This window comes from Lupinus angustifolius, chromosome LG07 (assembly GCF_001865875.1).
Source record: "Lupinus angustifolius cultivar Tanjil chromosome LG07, LupAngTanjil_v1.0, whole genome shotgun sequence".
NCBI classification, from domain to species: Eukaryota; Viridiplantae; Streptophyta; class Magnoliopsida; order Fabales; family Fabaceae; genus Lupinus; species Lupinus angustifolius.
In genome coordinates, this window is record NC_032015.1 from 18,482,465 (window position 1) to 18,509,491 (window position 27,027).

The 27,027-nt window shown below is 31.4% G+C and overlaps 3 protein-coding genes across 3 annotated transcripts; all 3 read right to left on the reverse strand.

The window, feature by feature from the left end:
• Positions 1,317-1,769, reverse strand: LOC109352985 (protein GRIM REAPER-like). The gene has a single exon (XM_019595172.1). The coding sequence runs from the start codon at positions 1,767-1,769 to the stop codon at positions 1,317-1,319; it is 453 nt and encodes a 150-aa protein (XP_019450717.1).
• Positions 4,440-8,797, reverse strand: LOC109352604 (BEL1-like homeodomain protein 9). The gene is made up of 4 exons (XM_019594714.1): positions 7,819-8,797; positions 6,118-6,494; positions 5,349-5,409; positions 4,440-5,171 (listed from the first exon to the last, which is right to left on the reverse strand). Exons 1-4 carry the CDS (start codon positions 8,572-8,574, stop codon positions 4,719-4,721), a joined length of 1,647 nt encoding a protein of 548 aa, XP_019450259.1. The 5' UTR covers positions 8,575-8,797; the 3' UTR covers positions 4,440-4,718.
• Positions 17,786-21,276, reverse strand: LOC109352605. Its single transcript, XM_019594715.1, has 6 exons — positions 21,166-21,276; positions 19,369-20,809; positions 19,189-19,264; positions 18,368-18,693; positions 18,102-18,200; positions 17,786-17,982 (listed from the first exon to the last, which is right to left on the reverse strand). The coding sequence occupies exons 2-6, from the start codon at positions 20,710-20,712 to the stop codon at positions 17,833-17,835; spliced, it is 1,995 nt and encodes a 664-aa protein (XP_019450260.1). The 5' UTR covers positions 20,713-20,809; positions 21,166-21,276; the 3' UTR covers positions 17,786-17,832.

Below are 27,027 nucleotides of genomic sequence, written 5' to 3' on the forward strand. Positions count from 1 at the left end.
TCATGTGGTTCATGAGAAAATATAAAATGATATTGTTAAACTTCTTCCTATCTCCTCATCAGATCAGTTGGCTGATGGTTTTACAAAGCCTCTACAGAATAAACTGTTTCACTCCTTCATTTCTAAGTTGGGGCTTCGTGATCTCCACCTACCAACTTGAGGGGGGATGTAAAACAGATACCTTCACTCTCAAGCAACAATGGCGTTAATAGGCTTCTTCATCTTGCCTTTCCTGGCCTTTAGTCTTTTACTGATTCTATTGGGCCTTTTGTCTTAACTAGCCTAATTTAGTTTTCCATTTCGTCTGCTATATATAGCATTGCATTGTAAATTGTTTTAACTATTTTTCCTCTTTTAGAATTTATAACTACTTCGTAATTGATCAAGTTTTTCTTGCTGATCATCATTCTCTTCTCTCTCTCTGATTCTCTAAGTTGAGTATCAAGAAATAAAAGATTGTTCTTTTTTTCTTCTTTATCTTCCCTGCGCCTGTTACTTTTAAGAGTAAATTAATAATGGTTGGCCTTAGTGATATGAGTGAATTGTAAGTTTGTGACTAGGCAAACCATAATTATAATGGTAGAAATTCAAATCATAACAAAATATCTATTATTTTGGAGATGCCTTTTCCGAATTACATCTAACCAAGTTCATCATAATGATAAAAGATGGGAAAATTGAAATTATAAGGCAACTAATGAATACTTCCCACCCGACCACCACCAATGATGAGTTGATATACAATCCACTTGGCTAGTAATGGAATACATAATTTGCTTATATACCTTTATAAAGTTAGATGTACCATTTCATATACAATGACAAAGATTTATAATTGGTCAAGAAACTTTTTATTTTAAATTATTGTTTAAATTTATTGTGTCTTGATCAATCACTAAACTAGTACATTGAGAAGCATATGAAGTAAAGATATTAAATTTGATACCAAATTATTCTCACAACAATATGACATGAAATTACAAATGCTTAAAAGAAGCTTCCATTTTTTACCCAATAATTACTCCTCCTAATTGAGGAGAGAGTAATTGGAGGGCATAAATATATGATAAGAGAGTACTCTTCTTTATAGTGTCTTTTATTTACACACAAATGAATCAAAAAATTGAACCCCAAACCTCATCTTAAGCGAACATAGTCCACTCTACTTCAAACAAAACATTTACAACATAAACAATAATGAATACATTCTAAAACAATAACAAAATTAACCATTGAAAATGATGTGCAACTTTTGTAGTAAAGAATGATATTACTCCAATATTCAATCTGCATTCAACTTTGTAGATAGTTAGTAACTAAGCATACCCACAAAACCCAACGGAGCATTTAATCCCTCTTTTACACTTCTTGTTACACTTGCCACAATTATTGACATTGTGCAAAATATTGGTACACTTTCCACTGCAACAAAGCTCTTGTTTATTGCACCTTTTCCCACACTTCCCACAGTTGTTAATGTCTCCAAGAACATCAGCACATGTTTTCTTGCAGCACTGAAGAAACTCACTCCCTTTTTTTGCTGAAACTCCATTGCATATATTCTTTTTAGTAGAGGGATTGCATTTTGCACCTTTCTTTATTGTAGTTGCCAAGAATCTGCTTCTTGAAATGAGATGAGGCAAAGGGGTATCTAGTTCAAAGAAATCTTCCTCATTTTCTGTGTCAGTTGAGAAGGATATTTGATAGTGAAGGGATAAAATGATGAGCATAGAGAAAATAGTTGTGAGCTTGAAAAGTGTTTTGGCCATTGTTCAGAAGTTAGGAACTTTGAGATTTTACAACACAAAAAAATGATTGGAAGTGTCTATATGGTGCATGGGTTATTTAAGGTGCAAAGTTTAAGATAAAATATTGCATGTTGATTTAATACTTAAATGACACTTGCTACATTACCAGATAGACAAAGTTGATTTCTTCTTAGTACTTGTAATAGATTCTCCAATTGTGTTAGAGCATCTTCCTTCTACTTTGACTAATTTAGCTCCAAAGTTAGTAACTTTCTATATTATGCAATTAGAGTAAACTTGGCATGCCCATTTGGCATTTTATTATCGACAATAAAAATTTATTAAAACGAGAAAGAAAGTTAGGAGAACAAGTGATACTTTTATTCACGTATAATATTTAACATTCATTTTGTATATGAGAAAATAAAATTAGTGTATCTTATTAACTGTTATATTAGAATAATTAGGTCTAATTTCATCTTAAAAGTTACCTCATTAAGATTAATTGTCTAAATGATTATAAATGGTGAATAAGCATGTGAGACTTTAATATTTAGTTATTTTAAACATTAATGTTAAAATCAGTATAAGTGAATATTTGACTATTTATCTTATATTAAATACCTACTAGTATATCAGAACAATTCTAGTAAACCCTAACAAGCTGTCTTTGATTGACATAGATGAAAGATGGGAATCATAGATTTGTTGTATACATGTGGAATTTGTTTAGTGAGTAGACATTGTTTTTATTTCTCTTCCCAATAGGATAGCACATTACAAAAAAGCTTAAGTATTAATCGCGGTTCAATAATAAAGTTGTTTATTTTATGATTTAGAGATGATAGTTTAAATCCCAAAAATTATCTATTCGCTTCGATAGGTAAATCTGGGTACAACTATCTAGTCTGATATTCGCTTTCATTCTTTTCATCATATTAATTTTTACATAAATTACTAAATGTAACATAACATACGTTCACATTTACAAATGCTAAAAATGTATATCAAATGAATGTATCATTGTACTTGAAAAGAAAAAATAAACAAGAGAAAATGCCAATATTACTTAATATGGACAAGTTGTGATCTAAAATTAGGAATATAAGATATCTTGGTCACACGTTTTACAAAATTGGCTAGCATGTTGCTGTAGTAGATCTTTGTCAACCTCTTTTTTGGATTCATTAATTTTTGTCAACTTCAAAATCGTATTAAATAAGATATAACTGAAGTAATCAAGGCTTGTGAAAATATTTTGGTCTCTAGTGTAATTTAAGGGACATCAATATTTGAAAGGAAAAAGTTTTATGATCAAAATTGTAGGACAAAATTATCTACTCCGAACGATGTTTCATTTTTTATCTTAAGCCAATTACATTGTTATTTTTTGTTTTAAAATTTTTTCTATCACTCATATGACAATATATGATTGGTTTAGTACAAAGAATGAGACATCGTAGATAATATGTGATCATTGTCCAAAATTTTGGATATCAAAATATTTTGCATATTTATCTTTACATATTTAAACCTATTTTTCTCTCTTTTATATACACATTTCTCTCTCAAGTGAAAGAGATAAATATGCATTTTGGTGTACAAATAAAAGAGAACATATATTATTCAATATTCCTAGTTGTGAAATATTGTTTAATTAAGTTGCACAATGAAGTTGGTCTTCTACTGTGGTTTGTGATCATAGACAAGTAAAACCATTCCCCAAGATCAACGACCACCTTCAAAGTGTTTTCCAATTCAACAAACCAAAAATCCACCCATCATCTCTTAAAAAATGCAATTTATTTTCAATTTTACTTGTAATTAAATTAATAAGATATTAGTCCAATTATATAAGGCTTCACTCGATTCCTAACAATCATATCAATCATGAAAAATTCAATTTTTTGGAGCAACACTTAGTCGGGAGCAACCATAAACCTCCAAAAAGGGATTAATATTATTTGTTATAGAAAAAATTAATCAATATTCACCCATCTTTGTTCTTAGTTGTTCACCACGCTGCAGTAACAAGTGGTGGATATAAGAAGTATAACTCCAGCAATGCATTCTCTGAAAATCCTAGATGCCTCATGTATTTAAAAAATAAAATAATAGTATTATGAAACCATTGAATTTTTTTAAAAGATCGTGGGGATTTTATCAAAGATTAATATGCATTTTCAGTCTAACAATTATCAAAGCCAACAAGTATAAGAAAAAATGGCCACACGGGTTTAAGATGACAAGAATAATGCAACAAGTATAAGAACAATTTTCACTCTTTCTCTTTTTTGGTTACACAAAACCAAAGTTTCGATTGTTCTAACTACCTTCCAGCCATTGATTTTAGTTGTTAAATCGTGCTATGATTTTAATTAATTTGAAGAGTCGATAATGATAAAACATAAACGATGGATAATACAATAACATTGTGTAAAGCCCAACTAACATATCACTTAAAATGTTATGGTCTAACTCAAACTACTATTCCTATACCAATAATAACAATGGTATTAATAATCTCATTTTAACAATCAAATTGTCACAAATTAGGTTTATGAAACATAAATAGACATAAAATATGAGATAAAAAATAGAATGAGACAGCCTAATTTGTCGTTAGAAAATTTGTTAAATTTAAATTGTTTAAATAACATTTGTAAGAGAAAATTATTAACAATATATTAAGACCCAAATAAATTTTCAATAACCTTATAGACATGTTCTGGGGTCAATAAAGAGCCCTTAGTCCCAAAATGAAAGGTAATAATAAACTTTAGTAGCATACTAAAGTGGCCATATTCAAACTCATTTTCCTAATTGAGACCATGGTTTCAGCAATATCCACAACCACAACCCTAAACCCTAGGTTAAAAAATAAGATAACTTAGTAAAATATATCAACCAATTAATTGGAAGTTTACAACAAAGTTTATTAGATTAAAGATAAATATATAAATCTTCACCCTACAAATCATGCAAAAGTTGGCCTCCGATAACATCTCTTCCAAAAAGCCTATTTTGTGATTCAAAACTGCTTAGAACACAACCTTCAGGATCAAGGGTCATGCCGAAACGTTGAGCTGCATTCATAGGAAATGGTTCAGATAACCCTATCCCATGATTTTGATGAAGACCAAGTGTTAGTGATATACCATTACCAACACTCCCCATGCTTCCTCCTATACCCACTTGATGATTAATGCTAGTGTTCGGAAATTCATTCCAAGTTGAGGTAGATGGATTCTCATGACTAACAAGAGAGCTACGATCCGAAGCTACATGATTATGAATCGACTTGTTCGTACTACCTTCTTCCCTCTGGGAACTTTTCTGAGCTTGTTGTGATTCTAGCATATGTATTTCTTCCACCATGGGTTTCCAAAGCCTTACTCTAGCATTAATAAACCAATTAGACACCTGTTACACACATAGATATTGTCAATAATGTTACAACAATAACTAAGCGAAGTCGGCTACATGGATCGAACGATATCGTAATGCTGATAAAAAATATTACCAGTTACTTTAGATGAATGCATCAACTAGTAAGCATGTGGATATTCCGAACAAATAATTTATCATGAATGTTCTTACCTGACTACGAGATAGACCAGTTTGTTTCGCCAACATTAACTTGTCGGTGTCAGTAGGGTACCTGGATGAAGAAAACAATACATGAGCAATGTGAATGAATTATAGTCGCATTAAAGAGTTGATAGCTAGGAAGCATCGATACAAATATCCGATACAGATACAATGGGATGAGACAAGGACATGATTATGAGAGAAAATCATAAAATAAGGAACATATAAACTTAAAAGTATCTCAAACGTATTGAAATATCTGATATGATATCAGCACAGCAACCATTTTGAAGTACAACAGTGCTATCAGATAGATAGAAATTCAAATATTAGAAAAAATTGTATTTCCTTGATATTTGATGTTATTATTATTTTGCTTAGTACAACAGTGTTATCATTACAACTTTTATTGGAAGGTACTTTGCCTTATAATCCAAAAGATCACAACAACTTCGGCCAGTGGCGTATCTAGGACCCGGAAATCGGGGTTGCAAATGGTCCAAAAAACATCAAAATATGATAAATGAATGGTATGGGTGCAATTTTACATAACTAGGGTGCCAGAAGTATCAATTATAATGACAATATGTACACAAAATTTCCAGGGTGTGCATGTGCACCCGGAACTGAGTGGCTCCGCCACTGACTGCGGCTTTACTGCCTATTAAAGTCAGTTTTTGATTTCGGTTGTACGAATATATATATATATATATATAATTGAAATTAAAAACCAATATCAATAATTTATACATATAATTAAAACTAAAATTGTACTTACGGGTGAAGAAAGTGATCATACAACCACGCCCTGAGAACACTGACAGCACGCTCTGGGAGTCCTCTTTGAGGTCGCCAAACAGGTTGCTGTTGGTGCTCAAGAAACCCATGTGGTCTATGGCTGTAAGGGCCTCCTCTATCATTGGTGTTACGGAATCTCGGAGATTCATCTTTTCTGTTATTGCTTACCTGAAACTGAGTCTTATTGATAAACTGAATCTGATCAGTTATTGCATTCTTCAAGCATCTGAAATGTTTGGACATGGCATTTATAGCCAAACTTGCATATGGTGCTGCGTTACCGAGGCCGGCAACATACTCAAATGAAGTTACGACTGCTTGCATCTGTTGATAATACTGCTTGTACCGCCTGTAAACCTATTCATACATTATTGACAAAGAATAATTCGTAACATTTGGTGCAAGAGAACTTTCATCATGCCATTAACCATTTTATTAATAACAGTATCCAAATGAGAACATAAAGCGAAATATTATATTCCATCAAGACTTTGGATGACATATATGCAACTATTATAGCATCAAAAGTTTAGATAATTTATCAAAGTAAAATCCAAATCAAAAGCCAATCCTTCATAAAGGCATAAAAACCTTCTCATCTACTTAAGTTTCTTTATTCTTTGAACACCATGATTATATCCTCATATTCATACACACTTTTTCACAGTATAAATATTTTCCAAATGATTCCTTCAATCACTTTATATATACACATTAACCCACCTTCAATCTAGGTGACATTTTCACCTGTTAAAAAAATCTTTCTATGGTTGTCAGAAACTTTATAATACCAATCTTAAGGCATATATTCCCTCTCATTAACTTTCCCAAAAAGACAATCATGTTCTTCAAAGGCCACCTTTCCCACAAAACATAATATATAATGCTAATGCAACACCGGCAGTGTAAGAGATTTCTACAAAGTCAGTGCATAATTCACCGTCCATTTTCAACCATTATTAACTCTCCAATAAAAAATATAAATGAATACTGAATTATGCACTGACTATGTATAAATCTTTACACTATCAATGCCTAGGTATTACATTGTCGGTATCAAAGCTCATGAAAGCCACAAACACAAATACACAAGAAATATTAGGTGTTTGTGGTGTTATTATAACATGTGTAATAATTGTTGCACATGTTATATATTAAGTGATGAACCAAACATGTTATGTCCCCTATTGTTAGCTAAAAAATGTGAGGGTTCAAACTCCCTTAAATAAAAAAAATTGGAAAGAAGACCACAAATTCTTACATGCAATTCATCATACACAAGCTTAGTAAACATAAAGTAATGATACATTAATGGTATTGATATCATAGGCACTTTACTCTTAAGGCCAAAAATAGAAAAGCTTAGTAAACTTTCATCAAAAACCCATTTTGGTGCTGCGTGAATAGCATCTAAAACAGTAACGCCACTAAACAGAAGGACAAAACACACAATCCAAAGGAACATCAAATATGAAAACTCATCATGAAATTCTCAAATGACCATAATATAGAGAATAGTAGCAATTCTATAGGACACATTTTTTTAGGAAATGATACCCATCAAAAAATTTTGACATTAATATGAAATAAACCTTTGAATAATAAGGGACAAATTAGGATTAATTATTATTAGCCAATATCAATATACCATACAAATTTCGAAAATCAAAACAGAAATTACCTCATCTAGCATGGTTAAGAGTTTTGGCTTCTGCTTCCTACTTTCATTTCCATCCCCAATTGCATCATCATCCACACCAACTATTCCACCAGCACTTAAACTCTCCATAGAAGGAGGTTCCATCAAAGTTGCATCAGCAGCAATTTTCTCAGTGTAAATTCCATGAACCCCAAAACCACATACCTCTTCCAATAATTGTTGTGCAGGCTTCAAGAACCTAGATCCCTTCAATATCATAGCATAACCAGTAAAAGGTCCAAGTGGAACTGTGTTCCTAGAAAAAACTTCATTTGAGCCACAACCATATGGGTATTGAGTATTATTATTGTTGTTGATGTGAGATGAGAGAGACAAAGATAATGGTTCAGACTTAAACATCATCATTTCACTACTACTAAGGTTTTGAAAGCTTTGAGGTTGGTTATAAAGAAAAGGGTTGTTGTTAATAACTTGAATTGAAGGATCCAAGTATGAAGAAGAACAAGAAGAAGCATTCACAACCCTTGAAAATCCCATAACACCATTATTACAACCTTGGTTTTCTTTAGAAAGAAGAATATTATTGTTGTGGAACATCATGTGACCTTGTTGGTTAGGAGAAGTTAACAAATCAGATGGAACAAGTGAAGGATCAAAGAGAGGGAATAAAGAAGTGGATTCAGAAAGAAGAGTAGGTTGGTTATGAGGTAGAACTCTAAGCTTTTCTCTTCTGCTTTGTTGAGGAACATGGTAGGGTTCAAAGCCCTCAGCAGCCATAATAATAAGAAGGAAAGAGAAAAAGGTAAAGGTTAAAATAAAGAGAAGGTTTAGTTGAAGAGATTGCACTGTTTAAGAATGATGAATGTTGCAGATAAGAAGAGTGAGAGTGATCGAGATGGTGAAATGAAATGATATAATTATTAGAATCATGTTATGATCTTTTATTATTCTGAGAAAGTGACACAGTTTGTCACAGAGATACGTGATTCAGAAATTTGGGTGTGGGTTTTCGAATAATGTTACTCACACGTTTATGCATATATCATCACATAATATAATATTATTTAAGTGTAATATTCATAAATATTTGTACACAATTACTCTATCATATTACTTTTTTTTTAAATTAATGAGCACATATTTTTTTATTTATTTAGTGAAATTGAAAAAATAGATCTAAGGTTTTATTGAAATGGATGGTTTTGCAACTATTACCAGTTAGAAGATACCCTTGACACGAACAAAGAAACAAAATAATAGACTTCAATATAGTTATGTATGTCAGTGTTTTTTGAATGGTTAGAATGACATGAAAATCCATGCCATTGGAATGATCCACATTAAATTGGAGGAAAACTTTGGGAATTAGAGGGGAAATCATAGATCATTAATTTAGTAAAATAATTCACAAACAATGAAAATACAATTTTAATTTTTCCCATTTCCTTCATCCAAACCAGTTTTATGAAAATTATACTATATCGACCGACTCAACTAGTAAATCAGTAAATCAATTCTTATATCATATATTACATTAATTATATCAGTCATATAATTATATCGGCTAAAATTAATCATATTAGTTAATTTTTCATTTAAACTGTATTAGTTATACTTATCGAATTTCATTTAAAATTATACTCTTATGAAAGTGACTTGTTTTTTACTAAAATATTAGTACCGAGGATAACTATCATATTTAGAGTTTAGACTTCTAAAACATATCTACAACCATGTTATGCATTTTGTTTTAATAAACAGTGTAAATAAAAATATTTGTATCTTATTCTTTATTAATTTTTTAATATTAATATTAGCATAATGTATATGAATATGTAGCTTTACTGCTATATGATTTAATTAGCAAATCATCAATTAAACCATTATAAATTCATATCAAGTACCTTAACCAATTTAATAAATTGTTATTAATAACATTTGCCCAAACATTTTGTTTGGGATTAAACTTGAGTTTAGTGCCTTCCAAATGCACATGAAGATTATTAGTTGAAATCCTATAAGTAATCTGTCTTGGGTAAAGCCTAGTGCATTGAAATATTACTAGGATGTTGTTTTAGCTTAATTAATCGTATATGATTTTTCACCCAAAAAAATCATACATGATTATTAGTATGATTTTTTTGGTAACTATCATTAGAAATAGAATTTTAATTAGTATATAATAATAATACATTATACAAATATACATTGAAAATGTGATTTTATTACTAATTCCATTTAAAAATAAAAATATATAAAAAATTTATTTAAAATAAAAAAATGTAGCAAATAGAATTGAAAAATATATTTAATTAAACCTATCTATATTTTAAAGTTTCCGAATATTTTTAACCCTCTTTATCTTTGACCTTAGCACCTTGGAAACTCATTTTTAATTAAGAAAAAAAATAATTATTGAAAAACATTGAGAGATATTAAATTTAGTTTTGCAATACTGATTTTATTCATTTACGTTCTTCAGAAAATATGGTATTATACTTGTTATTAGTTGTTAACGAGGAATTATTATATGTTATAGGATTAATGACTCAGCCAATAACCCAACATTGATTATTCATTGATAAATTTAAAATTAAATATTTTATATCAAAATTAATAATAAAAATGTGCATTTCTATACCATATATCAATTTCTACTTGTAAACATGGTCATACTGATGATAAAACACATGCACAGTATTCTTGGTGGATTTTGTGGATCTGACACTGGAACTGCACAGTGCACACAAATTCACAGAAAAGCAAAATAGAAAATCTTTGTTAAGATTCAAACACATGAAAAAACTTAACCCACACAACTAAGTAATTTATCATGCTACCAAAATGTGGGATTCGTAAGAAATTTCTTCATCTATTTTCTCTTCAAAACACCAAATTGAAGATGCTGGTGGTGATGGACAGTGTTCCATGATACCTGACAGAAACCGGCTATTTTCGGTAATATAGAACTATTCTATGTTGCTTCGGTGTAGGCAATTTTATTTGCATGGGGCACATTGAACGAAAAATTACGATCTTGGTGTACCTTTTAGAAATATTACAAAATTGGTGTCCCCAAAATCGTAAACATGGGGAGAGTTTCTATATTTTAATTTTTTTTCTCTCTTCCCCTGAATTGGCAATGAAGGGAGTTTTGTTTTTATATTTTTTTCATTCCCCCATAAATCGGTAATGGGGGAGTTTTGTAAAAAAAAAAATTCTCTCTCCCCCTAAATCGGCAATATGGGGGAGTTTTTTGTTCTTATTTTTTTTATTTCTCTCCCCCTAAATCGGCAACGAAAGAGTTTTTAGTTTTTTTTATATTTTTGATTCGGTGAGCCCTAATCCTATATATACCCCCAAACTACATTATCTTTCCATAAAAAATTATCTCCATTCTGTAATAGAGTAAACTTTGTTTGAACTTTCTTTGAGTAAATTTTCTTTGTAGAGGTTAGTATATCATTTAGTTATTACATTTTATCTCATTCTTATCAGTTTATATGTTTTAATCTTATTAATCGTTAAATGTAGATGGTCATTGTGAGAGATATTTTTAACGATGAAGATGATATTGAAATGTGTAGTGATGAGGATGAGGTTCAGTTTGATAATGATTCATCACGTAGTATGACATATACTACTCCATCATCATTTTTCTTGAACATAAATTCTGAAGTTGGTCGTGATTTTGGACATACAACCGGTTTAACAGATATTAAAGATAATGATTTGTTTATTGGTATGCAATTTGAATATAAAGAAGGCACAATAAATACAATTAGAGAATTTCATATCAAAAATTCGTTCGACTATGTTGTTTCAGAGTCTAGACCGGACAGATACGTTGCCAAATGTAAATATTTTGGTGCATGATGTGAGTGGCGAATTCGCGCTTCTTATAACGTTAAACGCGATTATTGGGAGATTAGGAAAATTAGTGGAACACACAGTTGTGTATCTATGTTAGTTTCTCAATATCATAGTAAATTAAATTCGTCATTCATTTCAGACCTTATTGTTATTTTGGTGCACTGGTGAAGGATGTTGTTAGTCGCTTTGGTTATACAGTCACGTATAGAAAGGTGTGGACTGCAAAACAAATGGTCATGTCCAAAATTTATGGTGATTGAGAAAGATCATATAATGAGTTACCACGTTGGATGAATGTTCTACAATATTTTTCTCCTAGCACAATTGTAAAATATGAAGCACGTCACCAAGTTGTAGATGACATGAATGACCCAAGTCGAATCACTCTGGATAGAATATTTTGGGATTTCAAACCATGTATTGAAGAGTTTGCATATTGTAAACCAATCCTACAAGTGGATGAGACATTTTTTACTGGAAAATATACTGGAAAATTGCTAATAGCAAGTTCACAAAATGGAAACAGACGTGTATTTCCAGTTGCATTTGTCATTGTTGAATGAGAGACAAAAGAAACTTGGGTGTGGTTTTTTACAATCTTAAGACTTTTGTTACCCATCAACCAAACATGTGTATCATATCAGATAGGGGGATAGTTTTATTAGTTGCATTCTGAAGTGAGTTGGCAGGATGGTATAGTGTAGAATCAGTTTATTGAATTCATCATCTAGCTAGTAATTTCAATAAGGAATTCCGAGATTCTGATCAAAAAGACAAAGTTGTAGAAATGGGTATGTACTATTTATATTTTTCAATTTTAGAAATATTGTTATATTATGGATATTAATAGGTTTGTATTTATTTTCTAGGTTATGAGTTGATGCGACCACAGTTCGAGCGAATTTTGAATTTGTTGCGTCAAAAAAATCCAAGGGCTAAGCATGGTTGGACCAGATTCTAAAAGAGAAATAGAGTCAGACATATGATGAAGGGAGACGATATGGCCACATGACTACTAATCTTGTATAACACATTAATGGTGTTCTGAAAGGATCTAGAGCTCTCCATATCACTATCCTTGTTAGAGCAACATACTACAGGCTAAATGAATGGTTCAATGAACATCGAAATGAAGCCTCTAACATGATTATGACAGGGCATGTATATTGCGAAGACTTAACAAATATGATTAAAGAAAATCAACGTAAATCTACATGTGAACTGGTTCGTAATATTTCACGAGAGACTGAAGTCTTTGAAATTGAAGTTGTATTTAGATCTGATGGTCGGCAAGTGAGGCTGTATACAATGAAACTTGCTGACAATTGGTGTGATTGTGGAGAATTTCAATCATCAGTTGACATGAAATTTTCTAATTGCATTTATTGTGGCTTCTTTATATTCAAATTGCATATCAATAAACAAATCATTATCAATAGTATCTGTTAAACCGGTGGTATGTCCAAAATCACAACCAACTTCAGAATTTGTGTTCACGAAAAATGATGATGGAATAGTACATGTCATACCACGAGATGAACCATTATCAAACTGAACTTCCTCCTCATCACTACACATTTCAATCTCTTCTTCATCGCTAAAATCGCTGACAATATCTCTCACAATGGCCATATACATTTAACAATTAATAAGATTAAAACATATAAACATATAAGAATGAAAGAAAATGTAGTAACTAAATGATATACTAACCTCTACAAAGAAAGTTTACTCAAAGAAAGTTCAAACAAAGTTTACTCTGTTACAGAATGGAGATAATGTTTTGTGGAAAGATAATGTAGTTAGGGGGTATATATAGGATTAGGGCTCACAAAATCAAAAATATAAAAAAAAACTAAAAACTCCCACCTCATTGCCGATTTAGGGGGAGAGAAATAAAAAAAATAAGAACAAAAAACTTCCCTCATTGCCGATTTAGGGGGAGACAAAATTTTTTTTCCACAAAACTCCCCCATTGCCGATTTAGGGGGAGAGGGAAAAAAAATTAAAATATAGAAACTCCTCCATGTTGACGATTTTGGGGGAAGAAAAAAATCGGCAACTGAGATGTCGATTATATAAAAGTTACACCAATCTTATAATATTTCTAAAAGGTGCACCAAGACCGTAATTTTTCGGTCAAGGTGCATCATGTAAGTAAAATTGTCGTCTTTCATATGTTTCTGACAACTGTGTCTTTAGGATTTTGTCTCTAGTTTTGGTTGCTTTAATTTTTATTGAACTCATTTAGGTAAATTATACTGACACTCATTGAGTTTTAGCGAAATTATATAAATCACCCCTCACTTTTCTACACCTACACAAAATCCCTAATTTTTATACTTTGATTACGCTGACCACGCATATATGAGAAATAAGTGTAATTTTTTAAACAAAAGTATGATAAATACAATTAAGTTAAGCAAAACATGGTATATTGTGTCAACAATATATCATATTTTGTTTAACTAAATTACATTTATCATATTTTTTGTTTAAAACATTACACTTATTTTTCATGCTGAGGTGATAAGTGTAATAAAAGTATAAAAACTATGAGGTTTGTGTAGGTGCAAAAAAAGTAAAAGATAATTTGTATAATTTTACTAAAACTCACTGAAAAATGTAATTCACTCTTTTGAGTATGATTTAGATTAGACAAGATTAAAAAGAAAGAAAAAAGATGTGGAATTAATATATAAATAATTTATTTATTTTAATTTTATCATAAATTGAAAAGAATATGATAGTGATGGTGATGAGTGACGTGAGAAACAAAGAACAGAATGATGAATGAAAGAAAAGGCTGAATTTGCTCCATTCTACACTCTTCCTCTATCATTTTACGAGGTTTCATGGCTTACAAGTATATCTTTCTTTTTTTATTTTAATTCAAACTCTACTTTGATGAATAATAAAATAAGTAACCTCGAACCAGGAATTTATTCACTTAACCAAAGATTATATTTAATGAGTTAAAGTCCTAGCCATGCATAGTTATGTTACTTTCTCTATTCAAACTATCAAATTTTATTTCCAAAAAAAAATTAAGGGAAAGAGGGACAGCAGTACAAAATTGTAAAATTTTATATTAAGATTTAAGTTTTTTTATTGAAGAGAAAACATTTTTGTAGGGGCAAATTTTATTATTCTTTGATTTCCTTTTTCACATGAAAACCATACATGGGATTTTTTTCTTTCCATATTTTTTTTCTCCTTTTCATCTAAACATGATAGCTTCAGGAAGAAAAAACAATCACATAATTAAGATTCTTTGATTTGATGAGAAAAGTAAATAGAAGGTTAGATTCCAATGAATAATTGGAGTTAAAATAAAAATAATGGTAAAATTTGTACATGTAGTGTAACTTTTGATCAAAAAGTGGTTAAGCTTGTAACCTCAATCACAAAGGTATTAATGTTGGCGAAGTGACCCTAAGGCTTAATCAATAATTCTGAGGTCACCAAATGATGTGAGCAAATCTTATATAGAATAAGAGTGTATCACTCTATTTATCTTACTTGTTATGATTGATAAAAAATAGGAATACTTATTTATTAAAATATTTTTTTTCAAACAATGATAACAAATAGTATATGAAGTGAAATCATTTTTATACAAAATATGTGTTCCTCAATTGTATGTTTTTGTGGTGAAGTTCTATATTTATTGAGCTAATGGTCAATAAAATAAACACACAAAATTATTACAAATGGTTACTCTAACAAGGTTTCACTTCATGTCCTAAGTCGACCAGAATGTTTCATTTTATTACTTTTTGCTTTTAAATTTTTTATTTTATTCACATGTTAATATATATTGGCCCAAAACAAGGAATGAGATACAGTTGAAGATAAATGATTCCCTATCCTAGAACAAAATGTGTGTTGTAGTGTGACAATAATGATGAGTGTGAGGGATGAATTTTTGAAATAATGAGCATCAATTTAATTTTGTTTATTAAAGAATTTGTCTACTTTTATTTATGCCAAGCTTATCTTTATTTTTCATTAATATGAAATCACTAATTTTATCTCCCACTTTTTCTTTCCTTTTTCAGGACGAATATTAGAGTAAAAAGTCATTCAGAATATTGGAAGATTCTTAATCAACTAACTTAATGAGCAAATATGATGTCTATCAACTAAGTCCTAAAGGATTAAAATGAACATCATATTCATGTGAAAATAAGTACACGTGGTTGTAGTATGTTTTTTGTTTTTGTAGAAAAAATTAGTGACGGAAATAGTGATGTTACTATGAATCTATGATCATGAACAATGTAGTACAGTGGCATGGGAAAAGGGAACTTCCAGTTTCAGGTGTAGATTTTATGTATTTGAGCCACAACAGTTTAATTTACACGGTACCCAAGAATCTCAAGTACATAACATCTCTCTCCTCATAATAATGATCATGGTTGAAATATGAAAATAATATATTATCATACCGAGTTATTTTACTAATTCTTCTACTCTGAATAAAATGATACATATCATATATTAATATTTTATTTATTAACGATTAGTTTATATGTGATATATATTGTTTTGAATATCTTGAAGTTAGCTTTTGGGGAAGTGAATAAGAAATTAAAATGATTTACTGAAATTAATTAAACAGTAAAAAACAGAATTTAATGTTATAGATTTTTATATTATTGTGTATCATCTACTATATATATTATACTGAATTTATAAAAAAATTATATATATATATATATATATATATAATATAAAGAGAGGAAAGTGAGGTTTTCAAAGTTTTGGTCAAAGGCAAGACTCCAATTTACAGACACAGCAGAGGAGTACGTACGCTCACAGTCTGTTAAAACATCATTCATACATACTAAACAAATAAATAAAAATATGAGATCGATGTATAATATTCTCAGTATAAAAATTTATACACATTTAGTATATTTATTATTCATTTATATTATTTTTTATTTAAGAATCAATGAAGATTAAAAATAAATGATAATAATATACTGGTAGTGCTTACACTATCCATAAATACATTTTTTTCTCATATTATTTTTTACATTTATCAACTAAATTAAACTCATTGAATATATCAACTATTAACTTTTTAACAGCTACCATACATTTTTTCAACTAATTTATAATCTTCTAACACACTGCTATTTTCAACCTCATGCTTTTTGCCTTAAAAAGTGAGCCCTTTACTATCATTAATAAATTTATTTATATTATTATAGGTTTTGAGTTCCAGCATAAACCTCTTGTCATTCCTTCTTCAAACCCTGAACCAAGTAAGTGCACATCTATTGTTTCACACTTAATATTATTTTATGTGTCATGATCTTGTGATTGATTGAAAAAATATAATTAAGTTAAAATTTAACTTTTAAATAATTTTCTGACCTATCATTAGATCATGATACATGGATTGACACTAAGAATACGACAGGTCCACCCCAACCAAGGAGTGCCTTACCTATTGTTTCACAAGTTATATCTTTTGTCTATAGACAATTATGCATGCTAACCAACAGTGTTGATCTAATGATATAAGTCCCTCAGACCCACAATGACAAAAAAAGTCAAATATTTAATTTCTAAGAGCAACACTTGTTAGAAAGGGCAGTTATGCACCCTGAAAGAGATTAGTTTCTTACCCATAGATGAGGAAATACCCAATTATTTAAATTGTGAATGCATCACCTAATGTGACATAATATTGCAATTGTAGTGACTGCCACAATCGCATCACATGTTACTGTGAATCATAGTGATGCCACCACATCTGGACACAAAGCAACTACATCAAGTCATATTGGACCATGTATCAGGCCACAACAGTCATAATCCACATTACAACGACCAGAATAACCACAGTCGCATAAATCACAACCATTACTGCAATTGTAATTTAAAACACCGAAAATACTCTTGGTAGTAAAAAAAGTCAATTATGCATGTTCTTATTGAAAAACAGGAGAATGTTCACCTAGGGAATGACATGCAAATAAAAAATAGACAAGTTGGAGTCCAATGTGACTTGTGAACACAAAGGTAATAAATAGTTCTCAAGAAACAAAAAGAAACCAATAAACTCCCCAAACAAGTATAAAGACACATCTACATCAAACTTTACAAACTTCAAAGATCACAAGCTATTGCAATAGCATTCCCTTTTCAGTTAGATTCTGAGAAAGATGTCTGATCAGCATCATCATAGAACTTAACCTGGCACAGATTTCCACCTACTTCATCAGCAAATACTACTTTTTTTCTCACTTTCTGAGTCACTTCTTGAGGAACAGGACCATCTTCCTCAGCTAATTTCTACAGTTGATCAATATTAATCATTAACCAAACAAAACATGCAAGAGGAATTGGAAAACCATTAAGAATCTGTTTAAGAAAATGAGGTTTATTATATGTATGGTAGAGGAAGAACAAACCATTAGCCTGCAGAAACGGATGCAATTCCTTGACATGATCGAAAGGCATCGGTTTGTCGTTTCTTCAGTTCTTGTGGCATTCTTAACAGCTAATCTTGCCTGCAACAGCCAAATTTTTAGCCAAGAAGTTTCTAAAAGATGCTTTCTATATTCAACACAATTTACTTTCAAATGAGGGGAAAATATAACAGGTTTCAATTGAATAGTCACAATTTAAATAGTATGTTAATACCAGTAACAGGCCAACAAGTTTGCTATTACCATACCTCATTTACTTTATATCTCAAAGGAGTGTTTAGACAAAACTCAGATCGCAACATATCCTCTACGATGTCCGTCATTGACTTCAATTCCTTTGTGAGTTTCGTTGTAAGGATTTCAGCATCACGCATCTGCCGCTTCGAAAATGCAATGGAGGTACTGTTTGGGCAATCCCGTATAGATTGGAATTCTTTACGGAGGCGAAACATCTTAGTACTAAACGTCATTTCGTTACGGTTTTTAGCAGATCTAGCTTTCGTGGGTTCATCAAGCCCTTCAGCGGTGCCATTCTTATCACTCTGCTCACCAAATTCTAGCTTTCCTCTGTATTCTGCAAACATTATTACCCAATAGAAGTTAACTAAATGAAGGAAAAGATCAAACATCCTTATATTTAGAAAGAATAATATACCACCAATTGCCACATTTTTATGATACAAGATTAATGCATCACACTTAGAAAAATAAAAATATAAAGCCCACAACCCTTTTAGTTGAAATCTTAGTTATTCGGCAGAGAGCAATGAGTGTTCAAGACAAAGGTTCTAGACTCAATAAAGGCATATCCGATTCCATAAGATCTCGGGATAAACTACTTTTTGCCAATCAAGGTAATAGAAATATTTCATGTTCCAAGCATTAGTATGATCGCACCACCAATCCTATCATGGTTTAACTTTCTCCTGTTTAGATACTACTCATGTGGACTATAGCTATATAAACATATTTTTGTTATCTCTTGTTTCTTATAATTAAAATTCTCTTTCCATTTTTGTTGAGTTTATATTTTGTGAATAATGCAAAATGAAATATATGAGGATCTTACTGAAAGGGTCTTCATCACATATATCAATCATCTGCATGGCTTTACAGAGCCTTTCCTGAGATGGTGGCGGCATGGACTGAAGAGATTCAAGAGAAACAAAATATTGAGATGAACAAATAACATAAAACAAAACTATAGCATAAACAAATCTAAATGCAAATTTCATAACAATATTCATACCTTTCTATTTGATAATAGCCTTCTAGGACAATCCAGGTCTGAACTGCAATGTTCATCCGTAGATATCAATTCATCGGTAGCCTCAGTTTTTTGATCACCTCCGTTCTCAGGTATGGAAGAAAACAATTGCTTCTCCTTAGATTCAGATGAATCATCTGAGCTCGATATGAAAGATCCTCCAGAATTGAAGCCATGTTCAGTGTTAGAGCTGGTTTTAGCCTGAACCTCAGCATCAGATGTAAATTCATTTTTACTGCAGTCACTAAGGAAAATGCTATCATCTCTATAGCCTAAATCCTCATAGTCAGGGTATTCAGGTATGGCCACATTAGGTAATGAAATCGAGGTGTCACCATCAGGTTGATTTTCCGAAACACTAGAGTGATGGTGTTCGACCAACGAGATCACTTCTGGGGAGATGTGATGGACATCTGGTTGGGTGATACATTTTTCACTTGCAAATTCTATTGCAGGGAAGTTCAGAGACTGGCCATTAGTAAATTCTGGATTACTCACTACAGTATCTGTGCAAGAGGCCCATGCCATCCTTAGAGGAATAAGATCATCACGCTCTTCCGAGACATAGTTTAACTCATTCTCTAAATAAAATCCATGTTTTATCTCAGTCTCATCCTTGTCTACCATACCAGAATAGAAATCCAGTCCATCACAAGCAGAAGAACTACCACTGTCATTGCTTAACTTCATTGAGTGATCCATACAATCAGTTTCCGGAACCTCGGATTTCACTTCAACAAGAGCAAGCAAATCTCCAGAAGAGTGACCAAACTCTTGACCAATTTGGATATCTTCCAAATCGACAACTGGTATAACCTCTTGAGCGTCAGAATAAATTGGGTCTTCTATGCACTTTCTCTTCTCAATCTTCATTTTCTTTGGTAGTTTAGATCTCCAACTGCTAAGAGTTTCTACGAGATCAGAATCATCTGGTGACATTTGCTTCTCTCCGTTGTCTTCAGGGGATGAGGGAACTTCAATTTTGATTTTCCCTTTACATGAGTCAATACTGTGTGAATACTTCCTCTTCCTTGTTTTGCACTTTTCTTGGAATTGCTTCAATGTAATATTTTCAAAATCATTGTCCTCATAGTCACAGCTTCTGCTGCCATTGGCATTACAAACTGGAGAATCAGGTTCAGCTTTGACTGTTCTTCTCGCTATAAAACCCGCAACATGTTCAGTCTTTACATCGCCATCTATGTCTGCTAAATCCCTAAATGATAGAGTCGGCTTTCCGCGAGTAACATTAAGTTCTTTTGTAACTGAACCACCTTTGATAGCGTTGATGTAATGAACATTATGAGTACAATGCCTTAAATCCATGTAGTTGGTACTTGGTAGTGTAACAACAAGATGACAACTAAAATTAGCAACCCAGTTCACGAAACTCCGACTTTTATCCCGAAATTCTTTTATATAACTACAAGATAAAACAGATAGGCTATTACTAAATTTTCAGAAACTAATGCTAAAAAAATGATCACCCTAATCTTAAAAAAAAAACTATCGAAATTGTGCACCAGATTCAACAAAGCTTATCAATATTGCAGATTTATAAAACACGGACCAAAAAAAATCAAACTTTGATCTCATTCTTCAATTAGCAACACTCAAGAATTAGAAATCCAGAAGAAAAATTAACTGGGCATCTATCAAAAATTTAAAAAAAATTGAAACCCTAATTTTTTATATATTCAAGAATACATAATGAAACGAAGCAAATAGCAAGGATCAAACCCGAATGAAGAATAAAATATTGGGATTATGAAAACACACCAGAAGCAAGTGAGGGAGAGATTGAAGATTGAGAAATTAGGGATCTGAAATATTTGAAAATCGCCGCAGAAGCTGAACGCTGCGTTTAAGTGAAGAAAGAAAGAGAAGATGTAATAATAATAAATAGAAATAAAAAGCGCCAAATAGTTTTGGCGGGAGATAAAGTAATAATAGGGAATAAAAATATTCGAGATTTAAAAACAAATCGTTATTTAATGAATAAATTATAATGACGGTTACCTTACACGATGCAGCAAATTAGATCATAAAAATAACTCTTAATAATATTTTGATTTATATATATATATTAATTGACGATTTGATATTGTAAAAAAACCTTAACTATTGCTAGACTATTTCTCTAATATTTTATAGCTAATCATCAAAGGTATTACTCACAGGTAAGGAATTAATTATGTTTGTGGTGTGTGATTATTTTTGCTAACAAATGTTATTCATAATAATCAAACCTTCAATGTTTTTTATATTTTTTGGAATGTAGTATAGTCTAATATCATTAGATCAACACTTTATTAATAGCTAAATATCAATTAACCTAAAACATAGCTAAATTGGGGATTATTGAGATGTAAAAAAATTGAACCAAATCTTTCAACTAAGCAAAATCAAAACCTCATTTAGCCAAATTGAACCAAATCTTTTAAGATTTAATTCATCATAAATTTTGAACTCTAACCATCATTTACATACTATAACACCTATTTTTGTAACTAATAACTGAAAGCTTTATTATTGAAAATATGATGTCAATTTAAAGAAATTTTTTAGAAAGTTAAAGTTAACATATTAGAAATTTAGAGTAAATTTAAAATTTATTTTCAATAACAAGTTCAAGATATAAAAATATTTCATATTATCTCAACCTAAAAAATGAGGCATTCATATGAAACTCAAAACTCAACCATAATCTATATAATTATCCTATTTTAATTATTTTAACTTTATAAAATCATTAATCTAATATTACTAACATAATTATAAAAGACATTTTTCTGTGTAGAAAGAATTCTTCCTAAATATTCTTCCTACTAATCAAGGATATTATTTCAGAATTCTTCCTAAATATACAAAAATCAGTTCAAAAAGACCAACAATATTCCTAATTTAGAGCCAATAATTCCAACATAAACAATATACTTAACTAATATACAAATCAAGTTCTTCTAATCTACACTTCTATCAATGAATATCTAAAGTACAACTACAACGAATTTGCTCATATCAATAATCTAGACAAAAGAAAAGATAGAGAAAGGGAGTAAGAACCAACTAAAGTGAGTGCAACATGGAATTAAGTAGAAAAATAATATTAAAGTGAGACAACCTATAATACAACTATTTAAATAATGTCAAACATATGCTAATGTTACGTGAAGTTAGTGTCTTATATAATAGGACGTTCAAATCCTCAATTAATATATCTTTCATGTAATGTTTATGCAATTCAACCAACTAATCTCCATCAAAATGCTTGAAGGCCAAGATCCTAGTGGAAAAACAACCGGGAGTACATATATCCTTAACAACGATAACTAACAATATCAATTGTTATTCAGTATCTCTATCTGAGGTGCTTACGTGGTAAACTCAGACCATTTCAGGAATCATCTCTATCGGTCATGAAATACACAAGGGGTATCAAAGATCGCTTAGTTTGCATGTAGGACTATCCTACTCATACGAGTTATAAGACCGAACCCTCATTAGACCATCTCACCTGAGCAAACCCTCAAAGCTTCTTGGCGAATCAATGTCATTGTCGCCCTTATCAAAATCCATAATGATATTTATATTACCGTATCTTTCTATTTTCTCCAACTACAAGAATGCAATGCATGCACATTACCCAATGTTAGCCCATTAAATCTTTTAGTCATGGTTTTTTTTCAATTTTATTTCTACAAGTATCAGTAAGTTAGTCATTTCAACTTCAGTGCATTTCTATCATGCCCCAGATGCTAACCTATGATCAAATATCATTTGGCAAAACCCCAAATTTCACTACACTTTCAAGTGAATGGATAGCCATGAGCTCTCAACAAATTCAATCTTTCTAAAAAGATCACACAAGTTATTTATTTCGACCCAATACATTTTTACTATGTCATATCCTTAGGACGAACTCAAGACGCTAACTTAATGATCTAATATCAATGAGCAAAGCCCCGTTCCCAAACTTATGTATTTATCATATCAATATAACAACCATCTTACGTATTTCTTATATCAATACAACAATTAACTTATATATTTTTCATATCAATACAACATTCAACTTATGTATTTCTCATATCAATACAACAATCAGCTTATGTATTTTTCACATCAATATAACAATCAACTTATGTATTTTCCATATCAATACAACAATCAACACCATAACTTGCAATTGAGATATTTCCAAATTACAATCTTGTCACAAACATTTAACATATAAACAATTATCAATTTATCATAAATACTCAAATGCATACAAATATAATCATTTAACAAATTTTCATGACGATGCAATATCATAAGCGCATACATCATATTATGGTGAATACAAACTGTTGAATCAGACTACGACATGGAAGCATCCAACCATCGAGGAGTTCCATTGAACTAAAACCTTAAGACATTAGTCTCATATGAATTTCCTATTTATAAAGTCTTTCACTCATTCTCACATATTCAATTTGAGATTTCACATTTGAATAAACCTAACTCAAGCAAATTCATAAACACACATTTCTAACTAGGAATGACAACAGACTGATCAATGTCGGGTTTATGCTTAATTACTATGCAATATAAATATTATCTTTTAAAAAGATATTGTAGAACCTATGTTATAAACCCATCCATATATGGAATCCACACAATTGACGGTTACACTCACTCACAATCTATAATAAAATGTAATTTTATATACTCTGACACACAGAAGCAATGTATCAAATTGTGGACCGTATCATGTGATGCAGTGCGATATTGTGGTTGCGGTGACCGCCACAAACACATCAAATTGATGTGATCACATCGGGCCTCAACGCAACCGCATCGGGCCGCAACGCAACCGCAGCGGGCCGCAACGCAACCGCATGGAGTTGCAACGCAACCGCATCGGGCCACAACACAACTGCATCTGGCCGCTACGTAGCCGCTACGCAACCGCATCGGGCTGGAACGCAACCGCATCGGGCCGCATCAGAGCGCACCAGAGCGCACCAGAGCGCACCAGAGCGCACCAGAGCGCACCAGAGCGCACCAGAGCGCACCAGAGCGCACCAGAGCGCACCAGAGCGCACCAGAGCGCACCAGAGCGCACCAGAGCGCACCAGAGCGCACCAGAGCGCACCAGAGCGCACCAGAGCGCACCAGAGCGCACCAGAGCGCACCAGAGCGCACCAGAGCGCACAAGAGCGCACCAGAGCGCACCAGAGCGCACAAGAGCGCATCAGAGCGCATCAGAGCGCATCAGAGCGCATCAGAGCGCATCAGAGCGCATCAGAGCGCATCAGAGCGCATCAGAGCGCATCAGAGCGCATCAGAGCGCATCAGAGCGCATAAGAGCGCACCAGAGCGCACCAGAGCGCACAAGAGCGCATCAGAGCGCATCAGAGCGCATCAGAGCGCATCAGAGCGCATCAGAACGCATCAGAACGCATCAGAACGCATCAGAACGCATCAATGTCAAAAATATGTTTTTTCTCACAAAATAATTCACACCACAACGACCGTATTCCGCATCACAACGACTGTAATCGTGAACACTATCACGATAGTAAACGCAATTTAAAACACTGCACAAAAGTAGTACTAGTGCACTCAAATAAATAAATATATTAATATATGTGTGGCACTATGTGATACCGTGCACTATCATTTCATAAGAAGGCATTAATGGTATGCTCAATGTGGTGGTAATTGAAAAATGTCGTGAAGATTTAGAATATAATTTGGAGCTCAATATTTATATGGCACATGATTAGAATTATAGTAAATAATGAATCATAAATTGCTGTGAGTAGTAACAATGGAGACGACAAGTTTTTCATGTGGAAGGAAATCAAGTTTGATAAGATCATCACAATGTTACTATTATTAAAAACTTTGAAGAAGGGTTATGTTTTTTGCTTGAAAAATAACAAAAGGGAAAAGAAATTTGTGTTCACATGGGTGAGCATAAGAAACATATAATTTGTTAACAGATCAACCATAGAAATAGCAAAAAGTGATAAAAGTTTACCCTACCAACATAGCTCTATCTCTCTGTATCGTTGCAGCCACCTTTGAGTAAGTCAAATTCTTTGTTTTTGAATCATTATGAGAGTAGAGAAGTTATTAGGGAGTGGGTGGTTGTGACTATAAGAGAGAGAGTTAATGGCGCGAGATAATTTAGGGTTTTGGGCATAGAAGCAGCCTGATGCAGTTGAGTTGCGTTCAGACTTTATTTTTAATATTTTATATACTTAAATAAGAGTTGGTGGGTATAGTCCATGACAATAATAAAATTATAAAATATATGATAAGATAACATGATAAAAAAGGCCATATGGAATTTAGAATGGCCTAAAATGTGTAACTATATAGTATTATATATTATTTATAATACAATATGTAACTTATAAATAGGATATATAAATTAAATTGCATGATTAGGATCAAATGATAATAGATCAGGAACAAAATCAAAATAATATTAATAGCATAATCATTAAAATCAAAGCTAAAAGGATGATAATGTTATGAAGTAAATAATATCATTTATATGATTTGATAAATTGTTTACCAATTAATAAATACTCATAAAAAGCTAATTCATAATGTATTCCAAAAATATGTTAATACCTTAATAATATAATGTAGTGCAATTTTTATCTTAAAATATATTTTTGAAACAAACCTAACTCTTAGGCTTCATTTGCATAGAAGAAAATAAGAAGAGAGAAATATATGAGAAAGAGAGTGAGGAGAAAGAGAAAGAAGAGAAAAAAAAAGTAGATTTTTGTATTGTTTGGTATGAGAGAAACATGAAAGAAAATGAAGAGAAAGATATATTTTCCTCTCTGACTCTTTGCATGGTTGAATAGAAAGTAAGAAAAGAAAGACGATGTTATGTCTAAAATGACAAAGAATACCCATACAAAAGAGATTTTTGTTTTATTATTAATTAAAAATAAAACTTTAAATTAGATTATAAATTTAATTAAATATATTTTATAATAATTTCAATTAATATTATTTTATGTCTAAAATAAACTTATATATGTTAATAGTAGTTAAATCCAAAAGTGGAGAAAAAAATTAAGGGCAATTTTGACATTGTAAATAAAATTCACTATTCTCTCCTTATTTTCTCATCAAAATTGAAGAGAAAGAATATATGGTGGGATTCACATAATTTTAATTCTCTCATCTCTTTCTTTACAACCAAAGGAGAGAAAGTGATTATTTCTCCCCAAACTCTCTCACCCATTTTCTCTCATCTCCAATTCCACTCTACCAAATGAAGAATTAAAATATAAAGATTCACTTGACTACAAGTAAATCAATGAAGTAAGTTGTTTTAAAAATAAAATAAAATCATAAACTCATCTAAATATCATATTTATTTATCTTTAGATAAATCTACAAAAGCAGATCCATATTTTTATTATGATACTTCTATAAAATAAATCAATGTTGTTCCCTCACAAATCAGAAAATAGAAAATTGTAGGTGTTATAATCTTTCTTCCCGAACAAGAAATTTGTTAGGTTACAATAGGGAAATTAGGATCATAGACCCATGATTAGGCATAAGATTCACATAATCAAACATAATATCATCCATTAAAACAATTAAGATAGTTGAGTT